The sequence below is a fragment of the Marmota flaviventris genome, chromosome 18, assembly GCF_047511675.1.
Source record: "Marmota flaviventris isolate mMarFla1 chromosome 18, mMarFla1.hap1, whole genome shotgun sequence".
Classification (NCBI taxonomy): Eukaryota; Metazoa; Chordata; class Mammalia; order Rodentia; family Sciuridae; genus Marmota; species Marmota flaviventris.
This window is the reverse complement of record NC_092515.1, coordinates 18670706-18691534: the sequence shown is the minus strand read 5'-3', so window position 1 is coordinate 18691534 and position 20829 is coordinate 18670706. Positions and strand designations below refer to the sequence as shown.

The 20829-nt window shown below is 54.1% G+C and overlaps 1 protein-coding gene across 2 annotated transcripts; it reads left to right on the top strand.

Moving 5' to 3' along the window:
* The first annotated feature begins 5392 nt into the window (after positions 1–5392).
* Kctd15 (potassium channel tetramerization domain containing 15) lies at positions 5393–20469 on the top strand. 2 transcript variants are annotated; one of them, XM_027941518.2, is made up of 7 exons: positions 5393–5504; positions 7165–7260; positions 8941–9033; positions 9661–9836; positions 15049–15193; positions 17547–17852; positions 19023–20469. In XM_027941518.2, the coding sequence occupies exons 3-7, from the start codon at positions 8968–8970 to the stop codon at positions 19179–19181; spliced, it is 852 nt and encodes a 283-aa protein (XP_027797319.1). In that variant the 5' UTR covers positions 5393–5504; positions 7165–7260; positions 8941–8967; the 3' UTR covers positions 19182–20469. The 2 variants fall into 2 exon arrangements, with proteins under 2 accessions (XP_027797319.1, XP_071460323.1); XM_071604222.1 differs by having other exon boundaries at positions 7162–7260.
* The last annotated feature ends 360 nt before the right edge of the window (positions 20470–20829 follow it).

Here is a 20829-nt window from a genome sequence, read left to right as displayed (position 1 = left end):
CCCAGGGGCAGGGCTGACTCATCAAAGGCTACTTTCCTTACTGTATAAACTCTTTTCATGAGAAAATCTCTTGGACTCTCGCAAAAGCAATCTGCTGAGCCCTGTGACCTGTGAGCCCTGGTGGTCACTTAGAGCCACAGTGGTAGCCTCGCGATATTTAGAGGCAAGACTCAAGTGTTTAAGGCTGCTCCCTCAGGAGTCCGGACAGGGCCTATATTGATTGAGAAAACTTGAGGAGCCCAAAGAGGGCCTCACGGGCCTCTCTCCACTGCAACAGCCTCATCTAACCAGCAATCTCAGTAAATGCTACTGTCCCTGGGCTTCTCTGGGGCTTCTTCCCAATGTCAGGCACTGCCTGTGTGGCCACCATTTCCCTGTTTCCCGAAGTTGCTGTTGACAAGGAACAGCCTCATTCCCCCATGCCCCAAGGGGCTGCTGGAGGATCTCAGTTCTGTGCTGAAGCAGCTCAGGAGAGTGGAATGAACCCTGAGGAGGAATCCAGGTGGAGGGCCTGGGGGCAGTGGCCTGGCTTGGCTTCCTGGAAGTAGCCACCCTCTGCCAGACCACCCCCATATTTGGGCCTTGCATCTCCTGAGGGTTTGGGTGAAAGACAGTTGAGGACATTGCTACCTTAAATTTTCCTAGAGGTACCTGTTAGAGTTTGGGGCGCCTCTCTCCACTGTTCTTCTTTCCTTCTAGCTCAGGGTCAACAGCTTATAAAATTTGGGGGTGCGTCTTGAACACAAAAATCTGCCTCTCTGAGGCAGAGCTCCACTTGGCTCGGTATCCATTTCTCTTCCAAGGTGTGGGGCAGTAACCCCAGACTCCCCACCCCACCCCTAACCACAGGGAACCTGATTGGCTGAAGCCAATCCCTTTCCTAGGTAGGATTGCTAGGTGGCAGGTTGACTAGGTTTGGGCCAATAGGAGGCACCCTGGAGGGTCGTGGGAACCATTGGGATGACTTCCTTTGTTTTCCACGGTGTCTAGGAAGGTCTGAAGCTTTGAGTTCCATTAATCTTGAGACCAGGGAAGAGCTGACATGAGAACAGCCCAATGTGCTGGAGATGGCAGAGCCAAGTGGAGAGACCCAGGTCCTTGATAACGTTGCAGAGCCACCCAGTCAATTCCAGGCTCCCTCCACCCACTTGCTCTTGTTGGAGAGAATCGAGTGCTCATCAGGAAGCTACTCTGATACAGCTTTTGCTCTTTGTTTCTAAATTCACATAGACCCTTTTGAGGATTAGGTAAAAAAAAAAAATGCTGAAATATATCTTATAAAGTGGCTTAAGCTCAGAGCAATTGGGGGTGGGGGTATTTGTGGCTCCTCAGAGGCCCATCCACAAACCACCAATGCACTAAGATTCCTGGGCAGGAGATCTCAGGCTGGTCTCATGGTTCTTACTCTGAGCTGGTTCCCAGAGAGGGCAAAGTTAGTTTGGTTCTGAGCAGCATGCCTGGGTTGTAGGCAGAGGAAAGGAGGGAGGGGTGGCCTGCAGCACCTGGAGACCGCCCCTGCCTTCCGATCCACCAGAAACCATAAAGCCTGTGCCTGAGCATGGTGTCTGCAACTGGGCAGGGCCCAGAGAGTCCTGGGGGTCTTGCATTATTCTCCTCAATGACAGGCAGAGGAAATCTGGTTTGGGGAGGCACTAGTGTCTTACATTCCCACTTTGAGGGCTCAACCAGGTGGAAAGGGTGAGGGGGATTCCCGAGAGGCCAAGAGAACATCAGATTCTGAGCTCTGGGCTGGCCTGGCTCAATTCTAGCCTGGACATGGGCCATCTCTGAGTCATGGACACAGACCCAGGAGGGTCTGGCTTTCACCCCAGGAAGCCTGAGGGGAGTAGGGAGAAGACAGCCTTGCCTAGTACCCCAGCTCTTCCCTCCTTTCAAGACCCAGCTGCTGGGTCCCTCAGCCTATTACTCCATTGGTCTGGTCACAGCCTTCCTGAGATTAGGTTAGACAGACTATGATCTCACTTGGGATTCATTTTACCTGCCTCATTAAGGTCCTAATTTTTAAACAGTCTGCAAACAACAATAACAAAACACAAAATCACACTGGAAACCAACCTGAAACATCTGGAAACCCGAGGTCCTGCCCTGGGTTCTGTGTGCCACACATGGTTTTATACCTGGCAGATGACCCGCCTGACCTGTGATGTACAGAGGAATGTCAAAGTGGGCACAGGTTTGAGTCTGCTTTTTACACTATAAACTGCAATGGCTTAAGTGCTAGTTAAATCTTAATGATAAAGCAAGTTCTGATTAGACTCACATCCAATTTTGTTTCCTGGACCGCAGTAATCAAAGTAGATATATTCCACAAGATGTGCAATGTTTTCAGTCCTAATTATACATTTTCAATTAAAAAATGCATCACCATTGTATTATATACCACAGACCATTAAGTGCCTATCACAGGGCCATGTCCACATTTCAATGTAAGGGATGGTTGACATTTAGCCAGGAACTTTTAAAACACTTGAGAATAAATTATGACCCAAACTTACTCTTCTTAACGACATGTATAAAGTTCAGCTCTTTAATAAAAGGGCTCAGGAATATAAAAACAAAGTCCCCAGCAGTATTAAAGAAAGAAAGGTCCTTCAAAATGGTCAGTTTTTGTTTCGATTAAATTGTGCATTTTTAATATAGTTGGTATAAAGTGAAACTCTTTAAAAAAACATGTAGGAATTTAAAATAAAGTGGAACATCCTATTTTCAGGGTCAGCAGTACAACAGTGAGATCTGTCTCTTAAACAATGACACTTAGTATCTCTGTAGTTCTATGAATACTTTTGAAGTGTCATATTAAAACCAATCTCGTGGCCTTGAGGCAAAGGGAAGCAATTAGTCTTGGAGTTGTGAATAAATAAAAATCCATTTATACACCCGTCCTTGACATGTACCTTGCAAATCTTAGAAACTTCATCTAGTGGGAAAAGAAATGTTAAATCATGAATACCAATACTAATCACATTGCCATGTGGCTTCCTAAAACAGTTGAGTTTATACCAATCTTTTAAGTATTAATTTATATGTATATATTCATCCATATTGAACACAAAACAAAGGCACACCAGCAACGACCTAGAAAAGAGGACTGAGGGGTCCTGGGGGCCACCAGGGCCATCACAAGCAGGTTTTCAGTGGGTCCTGGTTCCTCAAACGAGCCCGGTGCATTTTTCGTCATTCTTCTCTCCTCAAAGGAATAGGAAGTTTCTGTCCTTGAAACTGGGAGCACCCCCACAGGATCTCCTCCATTGGTGACCCCACCTGGGGTTTGGGGAGAACCTCAGGAAGTCACAGTACTTGTAACTTCCTATTTGGGTCCGTTCCTTCAATGCGAGGTGGAGGTTGCTTTGCTGTTCTTAGGTTCTGTACAGCGTTGGACAGATCGGAGCAGTGGGCCACAGAGCTGAGCCCACCACTCAGGGTGGGCCAGGCTACCCAGCGCCATGAGTGGTGTTGTTTAGCCAAAGCTGGGAATTAGAAGCCCAGGGGCTCCAGAGCATGGGGAGCACAGTGGGCAGCCCTGGGCCGCATTGCAGGGATCCCTGACCTACTTCCAGGGCCCCTTTCTGTTCTCGGAGCAGCTTAAAATCCATAAATTAAGGAAATTAACTGATGGGGCCTGCGGCATCTTTGTAAGCTATTTAAATCTATAAATTTACAACATCTTCTGCATATATCAAGTAATTGAACTAACTGCAGGGATGTAACTTTAATGAGAAAATTTCCCCCTTCTCCAGTAGTTCGAGATCTAAAATAAATAAATAAATAAAACAAACCCTCCCTTAGGAGGAAAGTTTCTGCTTATTCCCGCGTGGAGAAGTTACAGAAACGCGGTCCGGACGCTCCTTCTGCACACAAGGTCCCCTAGTCCGGCGAGGCAGGCCCCCAGTTCATCATCCTCCCACAGCTCTCCCCGCGACCCCTGGGACTGCAGCCGCTAGAGGGCGCCCAGGTCCGGCCGGAGCTCGTGGAGGGGCCCCCGGCGCTCGCCCGACCGGAGCGCACCCGCCCTCCAGCCTGAGCCCGGTTCTGGCCCGGACGTTCCGGGAGCCAGGCGGGGGCGCAGTATGGGTCCGGCACAACCGCAGCGCTCGGTTTACTAGGAGCTAGGAAATGGTCGTAGAGGAAGGACGGGCGGGGCGCAAGGGGAAGAGGAAGAGGAGGCGGTGGGAGAGAAGGCGAAGGAAGGGGCAGTGGTCACCAGGACCGGATAGTGGGGTCATGGGCGCAGGCCCTGGCGCCGCGGGGAGCATTGGCCGCCACCGTCTCCATCGCGCCGCGCGCGTAAAGGAAATGGCGCGTCTAGCCGGAGGCTGCCGGCCGGGTGCCCCCCGCGCGCCCCTCCCCCGCGGTGGCCGCCCGCGTGTCCGCAAACGTCACTGGCGGCGCTGCTCCCCGGGAGAGGGGCAGCAGGGGCAGAGACCCGGGAAAGGAGGCCGGGAAGGGGGAGGGGCGGCCCTGGCCCCCGGCTCCGTTCCAGCCCCGGCCGACTCGCAGCCCAGTTTCTTCCCAAGTCCCGCCCCCAGCCCCGGGCGCCGCGGCGGCGGCTGCTCTCCTCTTTGTAACCGAGGAGTCAAGAAATGTGAGAAACGTGCCCTGTGTTACTTATTTGGGAGCCGAAAATTTATGCCCAGCTGAAAGCGCCCGGGGAAATATTACATCAGATGAAATGACAATGATTAAAATCAGCTTCTCCCCCGCCCCCTCCCCGAGCCCGGAGGAGGCCCGGGCGCCGCGTGGCCGGCCGGCGGGGGGCGGGGGGCTGGGCCGCGGAGGGCGCGGGGGCCTGGGCGCACCGCTCCCGGGAGGGTCCTGGCGGAGGCCCCGGCGGGAAGGCAACGGCTCGGGGAGAGGCGGGTGGGGATCGCTGGGCGAAAGGAGGGGAAACAGCGCATTTTTGTCGCCGAGCGCGGCGGGCGCGGGCGCGCGGAGCTAATTGCGACTCTAATCCTCTGCCCCGAGGCGCAACCGAGCCCCGAGCCAGGAGTCGCCGCGCGCGCCCGCTCGCGCTCGCCGCTCAGGGTAATTTGGAGCCGGATCGCTGCCCTCTGCGTCCCGGCTGGGCCGCGACAAGGCGCGGGCTACGGGCTGGGGTGGGGGGCTGATTTTCTCTCCAGCAATCGGGGGAGGCCGCTGGAGAGAGAGGAGGGAGGAGAGGAGGTGGGAGCGGCGGGAGGGCAGCCGGAGAGCGGCGCGAAGAGGAGGCGGCGGCGGCGGCGGCCGCGAAGAGGGGAGGAGGCGAGGGGAGGGCGGGGAGGGGAGGCCCCGGCGCGGCGCGCCGCGAGGGGCCGCGCGAAGCGGGGGCCGGGGCGGGAGGGGTGGGTGGGGGGAGGGTTGGGGGCGAGAGAGAAAGTAACTCCAGGACGAGACCGGAGCGACCCGCGCAGCGAGCATAGGCGGCGAGGCTGCGCCGGGCGCCCGAAACCGGCGGCTGCGGGGGGCGGGGGCTGCGTCCGAGCCCAATCCGCCGCTCCGGCTCTGAGGTAAGCCCAGCGCGGGAGGCCACCGCCTCAGCGCCGTGCACCCCTGTCCCCAAAGTGGGTGCGATAACGAGAAAGTCTCCCGGGCAGGGTCCGGACGTGGGCGGGGGTAGCTGCTTTGTCCCTCTGCTGGGCGGCGGGGGCTGGCGGCGCGGGGGCGCCCAGCACAAAGGCCTGGCGCGAGGGGGGATTGCCCACGTGGGCTGGTCCTGGCCGCGGGTGGACCCTCCCCACGCGGGCGGGATCCGAGCTTCCTGCCGCACGGTGTGTATGTGTGTGTGTGTGTGCGTGTGCGTGCGCGCGTGTGCGCGCTTGCAGGTCCTCACACTCTGGTCCCAGAGCAGGGCCGAATGCCCTGCAGAACCGGCGACTTTCCGGGGTCAGAAACCGGCTCTTGCAGCTGGGGCTTCGAGGCGCACAGGCCCTAGCTTGGCGCTCAAATCAGAGAAAGAAAAAGTCTCTAACGGGACGGATGTGCGTCCTCTGACGCCCACCCCGGGAGTCCGAAACCAGGCGGGAGGGGTTAGTGCGCTGGTGGTCGTTCCAGGCGCGCGGGGTGTGGGACCCGGCCAGGGCCGCGCTGAGACCCGACCGCTACCTCCAGGTCCTTTCTGCCCACCAGCACCTTCCTGACCTGGACGCGCAGGCTGGGCACACACCCGCAAACATCCCCACACTCCCGCCTCCGTAGCAGCGCCTTTCTGTCTTCCCAAAGACCCCGACTGCAGAAAGATAAAGCTTCAAGTTTTCACTCCATGTCTCAAATGTGCATGAAGGAATTTAACTGCACGAGTGAATAACAGCATTAGTTTCAATTAATTTTTTTTAATCCCAGCAACAATAAACTTTGAGAACAAAAGCGCTTTTACGTCCTTAATTAGGCGAGCTTCCCATCTGTGGTCTCCAAGTGTCTGCCTCTTGATTTAACTTTGTCCCCGCCCCCGCCGCACACCCCTCCCTTCCCAGCCTGGCCCTTCGGGTGCCGAGGCCACCCCGCCCCGCGGCGCCGGGAGCTTTAGCCCAGCCGGCTCCCGTCGCCCCGAAGTTCATACTGGCCGGTTGGGCGGCTGGGCTGGCGAGCACCAGGTGGCCCGCCAGGCTTCCACCCGGTCTACCCACTGGACAATTCTGTAGGCCACTGGCACTAGCGCCCGGGGCCAGCGCCCAGGGCGTGGAGCTGAAGGGAGCTTGCGAGGCGCCTTCTGTTTACCTTTTATGGTTAAAATAACAGCTTAGCAAAGAAGCGACTTCACGAAGAAGCGATTTAGTGAAATCGTCTCAAGCTGCCGCAGCTCAGCCAGTTTAATCACCCCCAGAGAGCTGAACAACTGCGAGCACAATGGGACACAAAATCATTTTGTGTGTAAATGAGCGTGGCATTCTGCTCACTTCCCTCTGCTCGGGCGGGCGGGGCTCAGCTGCGGGCGGGCGCGGGACCCGGGTCTCCCGCCGCAGCTTGGAGAAGCGGGCCCATACTGGGCCAGTTTGCAAACCTGCGGCCCCTCTCATGCATTGCTGCTGAGCTCCCTGCAACAGGCTGTTCGGCCTTGAGTCTTAGGACAGCGGGGAGAACTGGGACTGAGTCGTGGTTTTGATGCTGGTGTTGGTGGAGTGAACTTGTGTCTCTTAACTGCAACCACTTTTATGCTTCTGACCTCAGCAGTGGTCTCGGGAAAAGGGTCGTTGTCCAGCACAGATGCGTTTGTCCGAGGGAGCACTGGAGATTCGGGTCAAGGCGTAACGCCTGGGGCTTCCAATGGTGAGTTTCTCATTTGCCCTGAACATCAGATTGTGCTTTTGATGGGAAAGAGGCTGCGTGAGAACAGGATGGAGCAGTTCAGGTGATGGGTGCTTAGTGTTACCTGTCACTTTTGAGTTGTGTCTTGGTGGTAGGGAGATGTTGTGCAGTCCGCTTGGATAGAATTTCAGTTGGAATTCCTTCCCCTTCAGTTTATCCTCAGCTGGAATTCCTTCCCCTTCAGTTTATCCTCAGCGTGTCCCTTCTGACTCCTCCCCCAGCAGAGCCTCCTAGGGCAGGATAATTCATTCCTGAGGTCTGTTTTGGTTTCTCAGAACTTCCTTGAGATAAGTGACCTGGTTTTCTTTTTTAAGCTTTCAGGAACTCAGGAATGCCAAAAGCAGATGGGGCAGCCAGCTCCCCAGTGAGGGTATAACCCTCTACCCCCACCCCAAACAGTTTCAGGTCAGGGAATTTGCCAGGGCACTCAGGGCAGAACTAATCACAGGAGAGCAACCTTACTTAAATTTGCAGAATGTGATTCTCATTGGACCTTGGTCCATGTTTTAAAATTCAGTGTTGAGTTTCAAGGCACACATTTAGAAGCCAGAGTTTAACAGGGAAAAACAGCCCCTTGGGTCCCCAGGATTTCATTTGGTTTCTCTCTAAGGGTTAAACCTGTGAAAGAGAAGTGCAGGTTAGGTGTGTGGAAGCTGTGTGTGTGTGTGTGTATTTTGTGTGTGTGTCTGTTCACCATGCAAAGCTCCCTTCTCCCCCTTTGAGACAGCCCCAAGTCAGTGGAAGGAGCTGCAGAAACCTGCCCTTCTCCACCTCTCCTGCTTGGAGCCTGCAAAGAGCCCTGGGGGTGGCTTCTTGGGACTGAGGGACAATCTTATTTCAGGTGGCTATGGCACAGAGAAAAGTGGCTTAGTAGCTCTGGGGAGGAGGCAGAAAAAGGGTCCATTTGCTGATTGCTGTCTGGCCAGTTCTCTAATGCCTCAGGGGCATGTGATCCTGAGGGGGTCTGGAATACATTAGGCATAGACAACACCATAGTGGGGGGCTGCTGAGAAACTGGGAGGTGCAGATTAGCAAACAAAGACAGGTTTTCTCTGCTATTGGGAGCCATAGGGGAGAGGTGGCTTCCCAAGCCACTTTCCCTTATCCCTGTATCCTGGCTTCTGTTAAAAGAGGCTTCCCTGGGTCCAGCCAGTTGCAAACTGCATCTTAACACAGTGGAGAGAGCTCCTGGGCTCTCTGGCCCATGGAGGGTGGGGGATCCTTCCTGTGCTGCCGTCCACAAGGTTCCCTGCGGATGCAAGAGGAGACACGCTTGGTAACATGGCTCTAAACCAAAATACCAGGAAAATCAGATTTGTTCTGAAACATTTCGGGGCAATAATGGTGAGCATATGTTTCAGTACTGTCATTAGCTGAATTAGCAGACATGGAGCTGCCCAGAAAACACATGTGTGAGTGTGTGTGAGTGTGTGAGAGTGTGTGTGTGTGTGTGTGTGTAATCTGCTATGCCCAGGAGGCCTGCTTATGGGTGTGAAGAGAGGATAGTGGCAGGTGGAATATGGGGGGCCGCCTGGCATGTGTGGGGTCCCAGAGAGCATGCAGAAAGGATGACGCTAAGCATCTCTGACTCCAGGGGAGATTGGGTGCCCATGACTCTGGTTTTGTCGCCGCTTCCCACAGATACTCTGGGCAGCCATGGAAGCCTAGATGCCTCACCGGAAGGAGCGGCCGAGTGGGTCCTCGCTTCACGCACACGGCAGTACCGGCACCGCGGTGAGCCTGTAGGGTAGGCTGGGTCCATTCTGGTGGTCCTCTCTTTGCCTTTTTCCAGGGTGCCTGCTCACTGACTGCCCTTCCCTGGGGCCCTGGCACTCCAGAGATGGCTGTTGACTGGCTGTACAATTATGTATTTTTTGAAACAAAAATGCTCTTAATTTGATGTGAAATTTACTACATGTATAAAACTCAACGCCTTAGGTGCTGAGGAAGTCACTAATTTAGAGGTGTCTCGTTACTGAGACAAACTTGCAAAAACCCCTGAATCCCAATTCACAAATTGGTGATTCGTTTGTCAAGGGATATTTCACATCTAACACATAAGCCCGCGACCTTTAATTAGAATTTTGCAGTTTGTTTTATGCCCCTGGAGGCTGACACCTTGAAAATTTTTTTTTCTTGATTTCTTATTGCTAATAAGCATCTTTCTTTTTCCCTCTGGTAGTTTGAAGAAAATGATGCAAATACACTTAATTACAGTGGTGGCCGTAATTTGTCAGCGGAATATGTGATCAGGCACAAGCAGAAGTGATCTGATTAGATCTGTGATCACACTTGCAATAAAGGGAGTACATGGCTGTGTCATTTAGAAACTCTTGGTTTTCACCTTATTTCTTTCTCTAGGAGGGAGGAAATATGTCCCGGCTGTCTCTCACCCGGTCGCCTGTGTCTCCCCTGGCTGCCCAGGGGATCCCACTGCCAGCTCAGCTTACCAAGTCCAACGCACCTGTGCACATCGATGTGGGCGGCCATATGTACACCAGCAGCCTGGCCACACTGACCAAGTACCCTGACTCCAGGTAAGAGAGAACCCCTCAAAATGCCAGGCATGTAGTGATAAGAGGTGGCAAAGCCCTGTCTCCCCTGCTGGCCCCCTACAGGGCTCTTCAGGGTGCACTGCCTCATGCAGACACAGGGAGGAGGGTTCGGAAGACATAGTCTGCTTGTTGAAGACTGCTTTGAACTGGAGTTTGTGACCCTGTACTGGTGGCATTGGTTGTGTGAGGTTGCCTGACCTACTAACAGAGGCTTGACTTATTCAGAGCCTGCCTCAGCCAAGCCTTGCCAACAACTGGCTGGGGAGTCTTATGCACCTTCAGGATCCTCTTGAGTGGGACTGAGGTTTCCCTTATTTGTGAGCAAGGGATACTAAGTGTATCTTGGGGTCCTGTGTGCATGGAGGTATTTGATCTGATTTCTCATTTTGGCCTTTGGGAAAGTGCATAAGGAGGAAGACCTGCAGCCACGTTGGACCCTGAGGGCTAGCTAGCTAGCATCAGGCTTCCCCTGGAGCTGGATGTCACAGTGACTGACTAGGAATTCTAGGACATTCAGGAATATTCGAGGCATGATCATGGACCTCACAGCCCCATGGTGGATAAAGTGTCTGTGACCAGGCCTCTGGGGGGGGCTTGCAGGCTCCTCCCATACTGCTTTGTCACAGCCTTCTACGCTGCTGACGCTCGGGTTGTCCTGACTCTACCTAAGGGAGGCACAGGGTATCTCTGACTCCCCTGCTCTTGCCTCTTGGGTGTTTCCCTCCCTGGGTGGACCTGGTTTCCCCATTGGCACAGCAGCCGGACCCACCAGAGGTGGGCTGCATCTCTGTGAACATCCCCTGGAGGTGACATGTCATGCTGCTTGCTGTTTGCTCCTGGAACAGTGGCAGCCACAGTTCTCTGGGGCTGCCAAGGGCTGAGCAGTGGGAGGGCCACGGCTTCGGGGCATCACCCTGATTTTATACATTTAAAATAAGAAGAAGAGTTAATTAATTCCCTAGATATCGAGGGATCATCTCTGGGGAGCTTGGGTGTCAGGCTGCCTCATCACGGGTGTGGTTGCTTAGAGCAGGGAGGATTACAGGGTGTGGAGTGGCTGCTTTGGGAGCTTATTGAGGGCCAGGCGGAATAGCCCCTTAAGGAGGGCAGAAATGCCCCCTTGAGGGAACACTGGAGATGAATGCTGTGTCCAGTTCAGAATTTGGGGAGTATGGGGAACAGATGGTGGTTGGGGCTTCATGCCCTCAGTCTGGCAGAGACTAGGCATGGACTTGGGGCTTTGGGAGACCAGGAGCCATGAGGCCAGGTCAGTGGCATAGGCCTACGTGCTGACTTGCAGAGCCCTGTCTTGGGTAGGAGATGGATTCTGCTTATTTAATTTGAGTTTTGCCTTCTGCGGCATTCCCGAGTTGTATGAAATAGATCATTCCTTAATCGGCTGACGATGTTTGTGAGTGAAATTCATAAAATCTTTGCCTATAACCCTCTTGGAAGAGTGTTTCCAGAAGTCAGATGTTTGCCTTTCTGGAGCAATCATAGTCCAGGCCTTGGGGGAAGGTCTCCCCACTGCTGCCTGGGAACAGGGAGGGCAGGGGTGGCCTTCCCTTCCCAGATGCACAGTGTGGTTCATCCTTCCTCTCTGACTGGGGAGCTGAGGCTCCTGTGGCCCCATGATCTGGCATGTGCGACTCTTGATTGGCAGGATGTGCCCAGAGGGGGTAGCAGTCAGCGTTCTTTCCCAGGACTGGGGTCAAGATGAGTGTGTTGTTCTGCCTGGATGGCTTCTGGTTTGAAGTAGAGCTGATCCCCAGGACTGAAGCTTTGGCCTAGAGGCCAGGGGCTTTTGAGACCTGCAGGATAGCCAGGGAACTGGCGTGAGGCCTCTGTCTGGCGAGGATATGTGTACCAGCTCTGTAAATTTAATTTTACAACTTAAAACTTGTTTTTCAACAATTTTGGAATGAAGATCTATCTCTTCCCCAGTATCATTGATGGTCACTTGCACATGGAGAATTAGGAGAGCTAATTCTTAATGGGAGTTTCTGGATATCAGAAATGTCATGCCCTGGGCAGAGCTGTGAGAGCCAGGGGTCCCTGTGCCCACAGCACTGTGCTCAGGATTCTGGTTCTGATGGGTCAGGGTGGCCTGGGTGTCAGAGGACCTGGTGCTGGGTGTCTCCCCTGGTCCTCCCAGGAGCAGTCATTTGTCCTTATCCAGAGACACAGCTGCCTGGGGCGGGGTAGACTTCCTAGGTCTGCTTCTCCCCTGTGTCCTGCCTGCTGGATGTCACTTGTCTGCTGGTGTCCATCTGACTGTGGAGAACTACAAATGGAGTTGGCCAGGAGCTTTGGGACAAATAAAACCTTGGGCTGAAACATCCAGGAACTTGGAGCCAAAGCTTTTTAAAAAAGGGAATAAAAAAGCAAATGAAGATAGTATGATGCTTCCCTCTGTGCACTAGGGGCGGGGGGGGTGGGACAGTCTTCTTTTCTGCCCCAGAGGGTCCCAGCTGCCGCAGTGTGAACTTACCAGCTTTCTCCATGGAGGGCTTCGCAAGTTGGCTCCCACACCCTGCAGCCTCCCTCAGGGTGGCCTGAGGCTGGTTTCCATAGGGACACATGGAGCCACCAACAGAACCAGGAGGTCATGGTGGGAGCTCACTCTTAAGACCCTGCGAGTGGCAGAGGGTTCTTTCATGGTGATGGTCCTGACCCTCCCTCAGCCTGCATGCATCCTTGGTAGGCTCGGATGCCCAGGGCATGAAAGGTCTTTGTGCTATGAGATGCACTGCTGCCAGTTGGTCCCGGAATAGATGCTGAAGTGTGGAAAGATCTAGAACCAACCAGCCCTCAAATAAGGCAGGTTGAGAACTTCCCAGCCTTGGATCAATACACCAACATAGAACCTAGCCAGCCCCGGAACGTGGGTGGATTAGGAGTCCTCTAGACCAACAGGACGATCTACAGTCTCAGCCAGCCCTGATGTCAGAGGGATTTGGATCTCAGCCAGGCCCAGCACATTGCTTGCTGTGTCCAGCAGCTGAGCTCAGCCACGAGGGTGTGGAACATTCCCAGGGAGACCGAGGCTTTGGATTCGTTGACTCACCTGTAGATGTGGCTCTTACCTCTTCCTGCTCATGCCTTTTGTGGACCTTCAGCTGTCTGCAGACCACTGCCCATGCACCTGGCAGCCTGGCTGAGTCACATGTCTCCAGGGATACTAGTGGCCCTCAACTCTGACAACTCAATGTCCATGCTCCAGGCCACTGGGCACGTTGAATGCTGCAATGAGTCGTGAAACTCACAAGATTTTCCAGCATGGGCTGTGTCCCCCCAGGACCACTGTCACAGGTTTTGGGCTCGGTAGCCTTTGCAGCCCTGAGAAGAGTAATATCTGGGTGGCTGAAGCTCTGGTTCCACAGGCTCAGCCCTCCATAGCCCTCTCTGTGGCCTCTGACCCACTCACACCCATCCACGAGGTGGTCTTGCTCCTTTATGCTTCCCCACCGGGGCAGAGGCTGACCATAATACCTACAATGAGAGCAGGAAACTGCATAGCTATCCTGTAAGTGGATGGAACCTCTTGGCTGACACCAGGCCACTACAGCATACGGTGGTATGGATGGGAGCCCCTGAGAGGTGCTTGGGGGCTCTAAGCTGCTCAGCTTTTGCCTAGCTAGTATTCCTGGCAGTGTTAGGCAGGGCCTTGGGAGAGGTTGTGAGTGGACAGCGAAGTGGGCTGTTGTGGGGACAGAGGAGCATCCCTGGAGAAGTGTAGGCTGGCGCAGGTCCCAGCTCTACAAGTGAGGCTGGTAGTCGCAGGTTGAGCCACCCTTCTCCAGACTTGCAGACAAGCTGATGCTGCGGCAGAATCTAGAGGGGCCTGACTACGTGGTCTCTTGCGGGGAGATGCTGCTAGCCTCCCTCCTCTTCCTGAGTCAAGTTCTTTTTTTTTTTTTTAAAACAACTTTATAAAGAACAATACATTGTCTTTTATTTTATTTTATTTTTTTTAAAGAGAGAGAGAGACAGAATTTTTTAATACTTATTTTTTAGTTTTCGGCAGACACAACAGCTTTGTTTGTATGTGGTGCTAAGGATCAAACCCAGGCCGCACGCATGCCAGGCGAGCGCACTACTGCTTGAGCCACATCCCCAGCCCCCTGAGTCAAGTTCTTGGCTGCCCCAATCATCCTTGGGCTCCCGAGTTTCCATAGCTTAGCCTGGGGTCTGCTGGATAGTCAGCCAAAGCAGAACCTGTTGCCCTGGGCACTGGGGAGGCACCAGCTCTAGCTCTGAGACTGGTTCTTCCTCCCTGGAATGGACAGGGACAGTCATCAGGGGTTCCCCAAAGCCTGTTACATGTCCTGTTTGTTAGAGCCACCACTCTTACAAGGACAGGGTGCCAGCACCTGGTGGTTCTCACCCCTGCCAGGTGTGTACACGCTCTGGCATATATGAATGCCCATGCTGTGTCATGGACACATGCTTACATGCTATGGTATGTGGGGGGCTAGGGTACACATGCACACAGGCTGTCCCTTCCACCTGCTTCTGTTTCCTCCGTGGCTTCCTAAGCAAGAAGCTATGGGGCATTTGTGATTTTGTGTTTCAGAGTGACTTGGGTTGGTTGGTGTATGTCTTGGCCTGTGTGTTGGGTCAGCCTGAGATTTGTGTGTTGCAAGGGGAGTGGCTGTGTGACCTCATGCCTGTTGCCTGAGTGTGCTGTGTCTGATGCTCATTGACCTGGGTTGGGTGAGGAGGGTATGGATCCCTAGTGACTGTGTTGGCTGGCTTCCATGTGTTCACCGGGTTTGTGGCTGTTGGCTGGGGTATCAGGTGGTCAGTGTGCATTCTCTGGGTGGGTCTGTCTGGCAAGGATTTGTGTACCAGCTCTGTGACCACCTGATTGGTGTGTCTTGCTGTAGTTTTCCAAGCCTGTACCATGTGTCAGCGGGCTAATGTGTACAGATGGGTGTTTCCTTCTCGGGCTGTGGCTTATGGAAGCTCATAGGTAGGGCTTATGGAAACTTGTGGCATGTTTCTGTAGCTGCCCCATTGTCCTGTATGATGGTGATCTGGATGCCCCAGGTATGTGTAGGTGGCTGTCAGGCCTGGCATGGCACCATATGGTCCCTCACCCCTCCCAACAGGGTGGGCCCTGAGGAGTGGGGGCAGGGTAGGGGGATTCAGCCCCTTCCTTCCCACATCCCGCTTCATCTATTGCTTCCAGAATAAGCCGCCTCTTCAATGGCACTGAACCCATTGTTCTGGACAGTTTGAAGCAACATTATTTCATCGACCGGGATGGGGAGATTTTCCGATATGTCCTGAGCTTCCTGAGGACATCAAAACTGCTGCTCCCGGATGACTTCAAGGTAAGTCCACAGCCAGTGGTTCCCCTTGTGTGGCCTGTGCTGTGGCATTACACAGGGGACGCTGTGACTTAATAAATGGACCCCATGGTTGTCATGACAACCATAAAAAGTTAACCGATGAAGCCAAGGGCTAAATCAGTTTTTCTAAACTAATTTTGTTTTCTCACATTTTTAGCTTATTTATCGGGGTGTAACAACAATTAAGCTGTGGCACTTACCCCAGTTTAATGTTTGTTGCATTTAAGGGCTGCTACGTGCAGAGTTACAGGAGTTAGAGGTTCATAAATCTGTACCTTGTTGGCAGTTCCCAGAGGGAAAACCCTGATGATCCAAACAGATAACTGTTGCCACCAAGTCTCAGGATGAACCTGTCCAGGTTCACCGTATCCTCCCTGAGCCCTTCCAAAGCACCAGGAATCATGGGAGGAAGGAAACTCAGACCTGATCCACCCCAGCTCATGTTAGCAAAAATCCTTCCTTCCTTTATCTACCCAGAGAACCATTAGCCTTGGGTCTCTTTTGTCCTTTACCCATTTCAGTTACTGAATGCCAGTGACTGAACTTGAACTGAAAATATGGTGACACATAAGGAATCCACAAGCCCTACCCATGAGCTTCCAGTCTAGTGGAAAGATAGACATTGAACTTGAATCTCATGGAGCAAAATGCCTCAGAGAACAGTATTGTGCAAGCAAATGGGGAACCTGACCCAGGTAGGTTTCATGGGTGGTGAAGGAGGAACCAGGTAGCCAGATGTGAGGGCCTTGGTGAGGGGCTGGAAGAGGCAAAGGGCTTGATACATTCCAGCAGTGGAGACAGGGGTCAAGCTTGGGGCCTTGTGAACTGGGAAAGGAAAGGCAGGAAGGGCTGTCTGATGGCAGGATCTTGGTGAGTGGCTTAGCATTTGGCACTTCCCCTGCATACAGTGGAGGGGTTGTGAGTAGGAAAAGGGCAAGCAGTTCACCAGCTTGAAAGATCACACTGGTAAAGTGCAGGGAGGGACTGGGGTGGGAACAGGAGGCCACTTATGGATGAGGCCACTTCCCCAGAGAGATTTGCTGAAGGCCCGGGACCAGGGTAGAGGTAGGATAAGGTAGAGCAAGGGGAAGACTTCCATGTAGGAAAAGGTTGCAAATAGACCTGGGGCTGCGTTGGCTTAGCGCTGAGCCCCTCCAACACTGTGCCGGGTGCCTCCCAGCTTGTGGCTCAAGTTCTGAGTTGATGAGTACAAACTCAAGCATTGAACAGGTTGAGGACTGAGCTGGTAGAGGGTCAACTGGAGACATTTCGGGCTATGAGGAAAGGTGAGGTCCTTTGACCTACGGATGTCACATTAAACTCCAAGAGAGCAGAGGCCCAGGATGGAGCCCTGAGGAGTCTTTGTGAAGAGGCCGGAAGGGTCCCTAACCCATGGCAGGCTCAAAGGAAGGGTTAAGACTTGGGATTCCCTTGGGGCAGTTCCAAAGGCCATGGGATGGGCTTCCTTGCCTTTCCCCCAGGGGTCCTCAAGCTTGCGGGTCTCCTGTACCCTGAACCCCACGAGTAGTGTGAATCATGGGCCCAGGCCACTCGGGGCTGGGGTTGATATGGGTGCACAGGGACAATATCAGGGAAGTAATTTGTGTGAGTTCGCCCAGCTGGGGAGCAAGTGGCCTGGTGGGGGCTGGGCTTCGCCTTTCCAGCCACCTCATGGGAGGAAGGAAACTGCTTGGGCAGGGTCAGAGCCAGGCACTTGTTAGACTTTTCCTCCTTTAATTCTCACTTGCCTTCTCTTAGCTGGGTGTTTATACCCATTTTTAATGATGGGGAAATTGAAGCTCAGAGAAGGTCAATAACTGAGACTGATAGGTCTTGGGGCTGCAGGCGATGAAGCTGAAAATCCAGCCCATACAGGTCTTCCTGGAAATGACCTTTTGACCTCCCCACTGGAATGTGGTTTCCTCCAGAGTGGGTGAGGGAGGGGTACCCTGTGTCTAGCCTGATGTCTTCTCTGGATGGGATTCTAAGAAGGCAGCAGGTCCTCAGGCAAAGACATAGGCTCCTACTCCTGAGTGTGAGCCTAGTCTCCAGGTCTTTTGATGAAGTTGCCCACTGCTAAGGCCAGAAGTTGGGGGGGTGGGTGGTGTCTGGCACAGGTGCCCACTAGTCTGCAGCTAGAGTCCCTGTGCCTGTGCAGAGCATCCGACCCTCATTTGCCCTTCTGTACAATAAGGACGACCATCCCAATCCACACTGAGCTATTGGGGCACAGTTCCTGCAGAGCTGTAAGAGGAAGACCCCTGGGTTTGGAAAGGACTGCCCGCCTCCCCCTACCCTGTGTGCACCGGTCCGACCCCTGTGCGCATGTCCACAGGACTTCAGCCTGCTGTATGAAGAGGCCCGGTACTACCAGCTGCAGCCCATGGTGCGTGAGCTGGAGCGCTGGCAGCAGGAGCAGGAGCAACGTCGCCGCAGCCGGGCCTGCGACTGCCTGGTGGTGCGCGTCACGCCCGACCTGGGGGAGCGCATCGCGCTCAGCGGAGAGAAGGCGCTCATCGAAGAGGTCTTCCCGGAGACTGGGGACGTCATGTGCAACTCGGTCAACGCCGGCTGGAACCAGGACCCCACTCATGTCATCCGCTTCCCGCTCAACGGCTACTGCCGGCTCAACTCCGTGCAGGTGAGGGCTGCGGCCCCCCATCCCACCTCCCGCTGCCTCCTGAAGCCCTGGGGCGGCAGAGCGAGACCGAGGAGGGGCGGTCCCTGAAATGGCGAAGCCCTCTGTGCCATCTTACAGAAAAGGCAACAATGTGTCGATGCATAATTTATAACCCGCTCATAATTAAATGATGGCGCCTGGGGGATGGACTTAAAAAAAATTGATCTCTACTTTTTTTTTTCCCCCCCAAAAGGATGTTCTATAAAAATGGCCCAGAGTATTTTCAACCAAGTGTGCAGTCATTTGACACCCAGAGTCTGACTTTGGATTCAGATTAAACCCAAGCACCAGGAGAGGTGGGACAGAGGTGGAGTCCCTTCCTCATCCTGCTGACCTGGGGACCACACTGGCACCCAGCAGCTGCCCAGAGCATTTCTGGACTGGCTTTTCCCAGATGGGTGTAAGGATTGAGAAACCCCAATGGAGTGGGGGGGGTTCTGTTTTCTGGTTCCAAGGGCAGACTTGCATTTTGGGGTGAGGGCAGAATAGACTCTGTGGGAAAAGATCCTCCCAGGCACACATTCTGCAAGTTGCCATCAGAACTTGATAGTTACAGGACACAGATGTCAGTGACGAAAACCCACCCTCACAGAGGCAGAAACCCACGTGAACATGGAGGCCTGCAGAGACTCACACACAGAGAGGACTGCCCTCTCTTTCTTTCCACCCAGAGCTCCTTTGAGCTGATGAGCCCCCAGGCCTCAAACCATCTGGGACTCACAGCTTCAGGAAGCAGGTGGCTGCCCAGAGGCTGGGGGCAGGGGCTGTCCATTATTGGGGCAGGAGAGGGTGCCTGGGGCCATGTGCGTGTGAGGAAAGGGGCAGATTACACCCAAGAGAAGGGAAGGGTCCAAAAGGATCTTTTTTCTTCTCTAAAGCAAGGCTATACACCTCAGAGAGCCTGGGTAGAGCAGCCCACCCAGGTGGGATCACACAGGGGTTCCCTGGGTCCAGCTGTGTCTGTCCCTCCTGTTGTGGCACCCAGCTGATAGTACAGTTGGGACCTTTGTCAGGGAGTAAGACAGATCTTAGCAGGAGAAGGTAGCTTGCTCTGGCAGATACCTGACTGCCCGCCAGGCCAGGTGAACTCTTGTAGCTGGGTACTACTGACTCCTATTTCTTCCCTGATAGGTCCTGGAGAGGCTGTTCCAGAGGGGCTTCAGCGTGGCTGCGTCCTGCGGGGGTGGTGTGGACTCTTCCCAGTTCAGCGAGTATGTGCTTTGCCGGGAGGAGCGGCGACCGCAGCCCACCCCGACTGCCGTCCGGATAAAGCAGGAGCCCCTGGACTAGGCGCTGCCTCAGTGCTCATCTGAGGCCTCTCAACCCTGGGTCACCCCCAGAGACCTGGAAACAGTTCTGGGGGGTCCTGCCTTTGTGTGCTTAGCAGTGGGCATGAGACTGAGGGTGGGGCTGGAGGGCTTCCGCCCAGGGAGCACCTGGGCCCCAGGTGTCATGGCAACAGAAATGTGGGATGCTGGAGGCGTGTCCACTGAAGGAGTGTTGGTGTGACCCAGAGATGCTGTGGCTGGAACTCCAGTGCCCACTCTCCGAGCCCCTGGGCTCCCCAGCCCGGTACAGTGTCCTCTGAGGCTCAGGGACCTGCCGAGGCAGGGTTAGCAGAGGCATCCCCAGCCACTCCGGAGCAGCCGATCATCCTTCTCCACTCACGGCAGACTCTCACAGGTCTCCTGGCTTCAGAGATGGCTTATTTTTCTACAGTATTTAAAAATGGAAGTAACTGTCACTGCACAAGTCAAAGAGGCCGACAAGGACCAAGCCTTCTTTATCTGGTGCTCAGTTCTCAGTTGAACGTGCAGCAAGCCTGCATGGTGGATGAGCTGCAGGGTGCTCAGGCCCAGCTGGGGCTCTGGGGACAGATGCGGCAAGGACAGTGCTACAGAAGCAGAGCCCCCAAGGGGCAGGCTGTTGGGAGGAGGGTTGGGTGGCTCTTGACCTATCTTAGACCCTCTCCTTTGCTGCTGTACTTGGTAGGTCACCTGACCTACTCATGCCCAGGGGCTTCCCATCCCATCTGCATGTACTTACCTGGGTCCCTAGAGAAGTCTCTCACCATCCAGACCAGCCATGGGGCTGCACCTTACCTCAGGAATGGGCCTCATTACAAAGAAGCCCATCTGTCAGCAGCATCCTCTGGGTCCCCAGCTCAGGGAGCCACCCCCAGCTCCAGTTTTTCCACACTAATATGCACACTTGAGTTTTCATTAAACTCGTTATGCTCGCCTGCCTGTGAGACCTGGACACAGGTATATTTAGTGCTCTTGACCCCAGGTTCCAGTGAGGACTGGCCCTGAGAGGGCCCAACCTGCTGCCTCCCATACAGGCCCAAAGATGGACACCCCCGGCCTTGTCACACTTCCCCATGTGCTGGCTCCTCCTAAGGGGAGAAACTGCAGAGAACTGGTGGGTGGGGTGCCCCCGTGGGCACTACCCTGTGTATAATGCCTGTAGACTTGTATATGACTCCTTTAATATTGTAAAGATGCTGATGTACAATTGTCGTGTTTGTGTAAACACATTACGTTCTAGTTCATGCCATAAATGATGCTATCAAGCAAAAGACTGAGGCTCCATCCTGTGCAGAAGCAGCAGCCGGGTTCCCACATTTGATGTTGTGCAGGGAGGTCTGGGGGTGGAATTCCTCCCTCGGGTCCTTTAGTTCAAATCCAGGAATAACCAGCAGCGGTAGCTGGGGGAGGGGCGGGGGCAGGGGCCTGAGCCTGGTGTTATTTATTGCATTTGGGTATTTCTTCGCTGCTTCTGCCTGTCCCCTCTGGGCAATACAGATTCTGAATTCCGATTCACAGCCCCTAACCAGATGGAAACAAGGAAAGGCAGGCAGAAGGTTTCTGGGAGCTTTTGAACCTAGTCTTAAATGTTTCGGATTTTCTCTCTCACTGTCTTTTGGTTGGAGGTGATA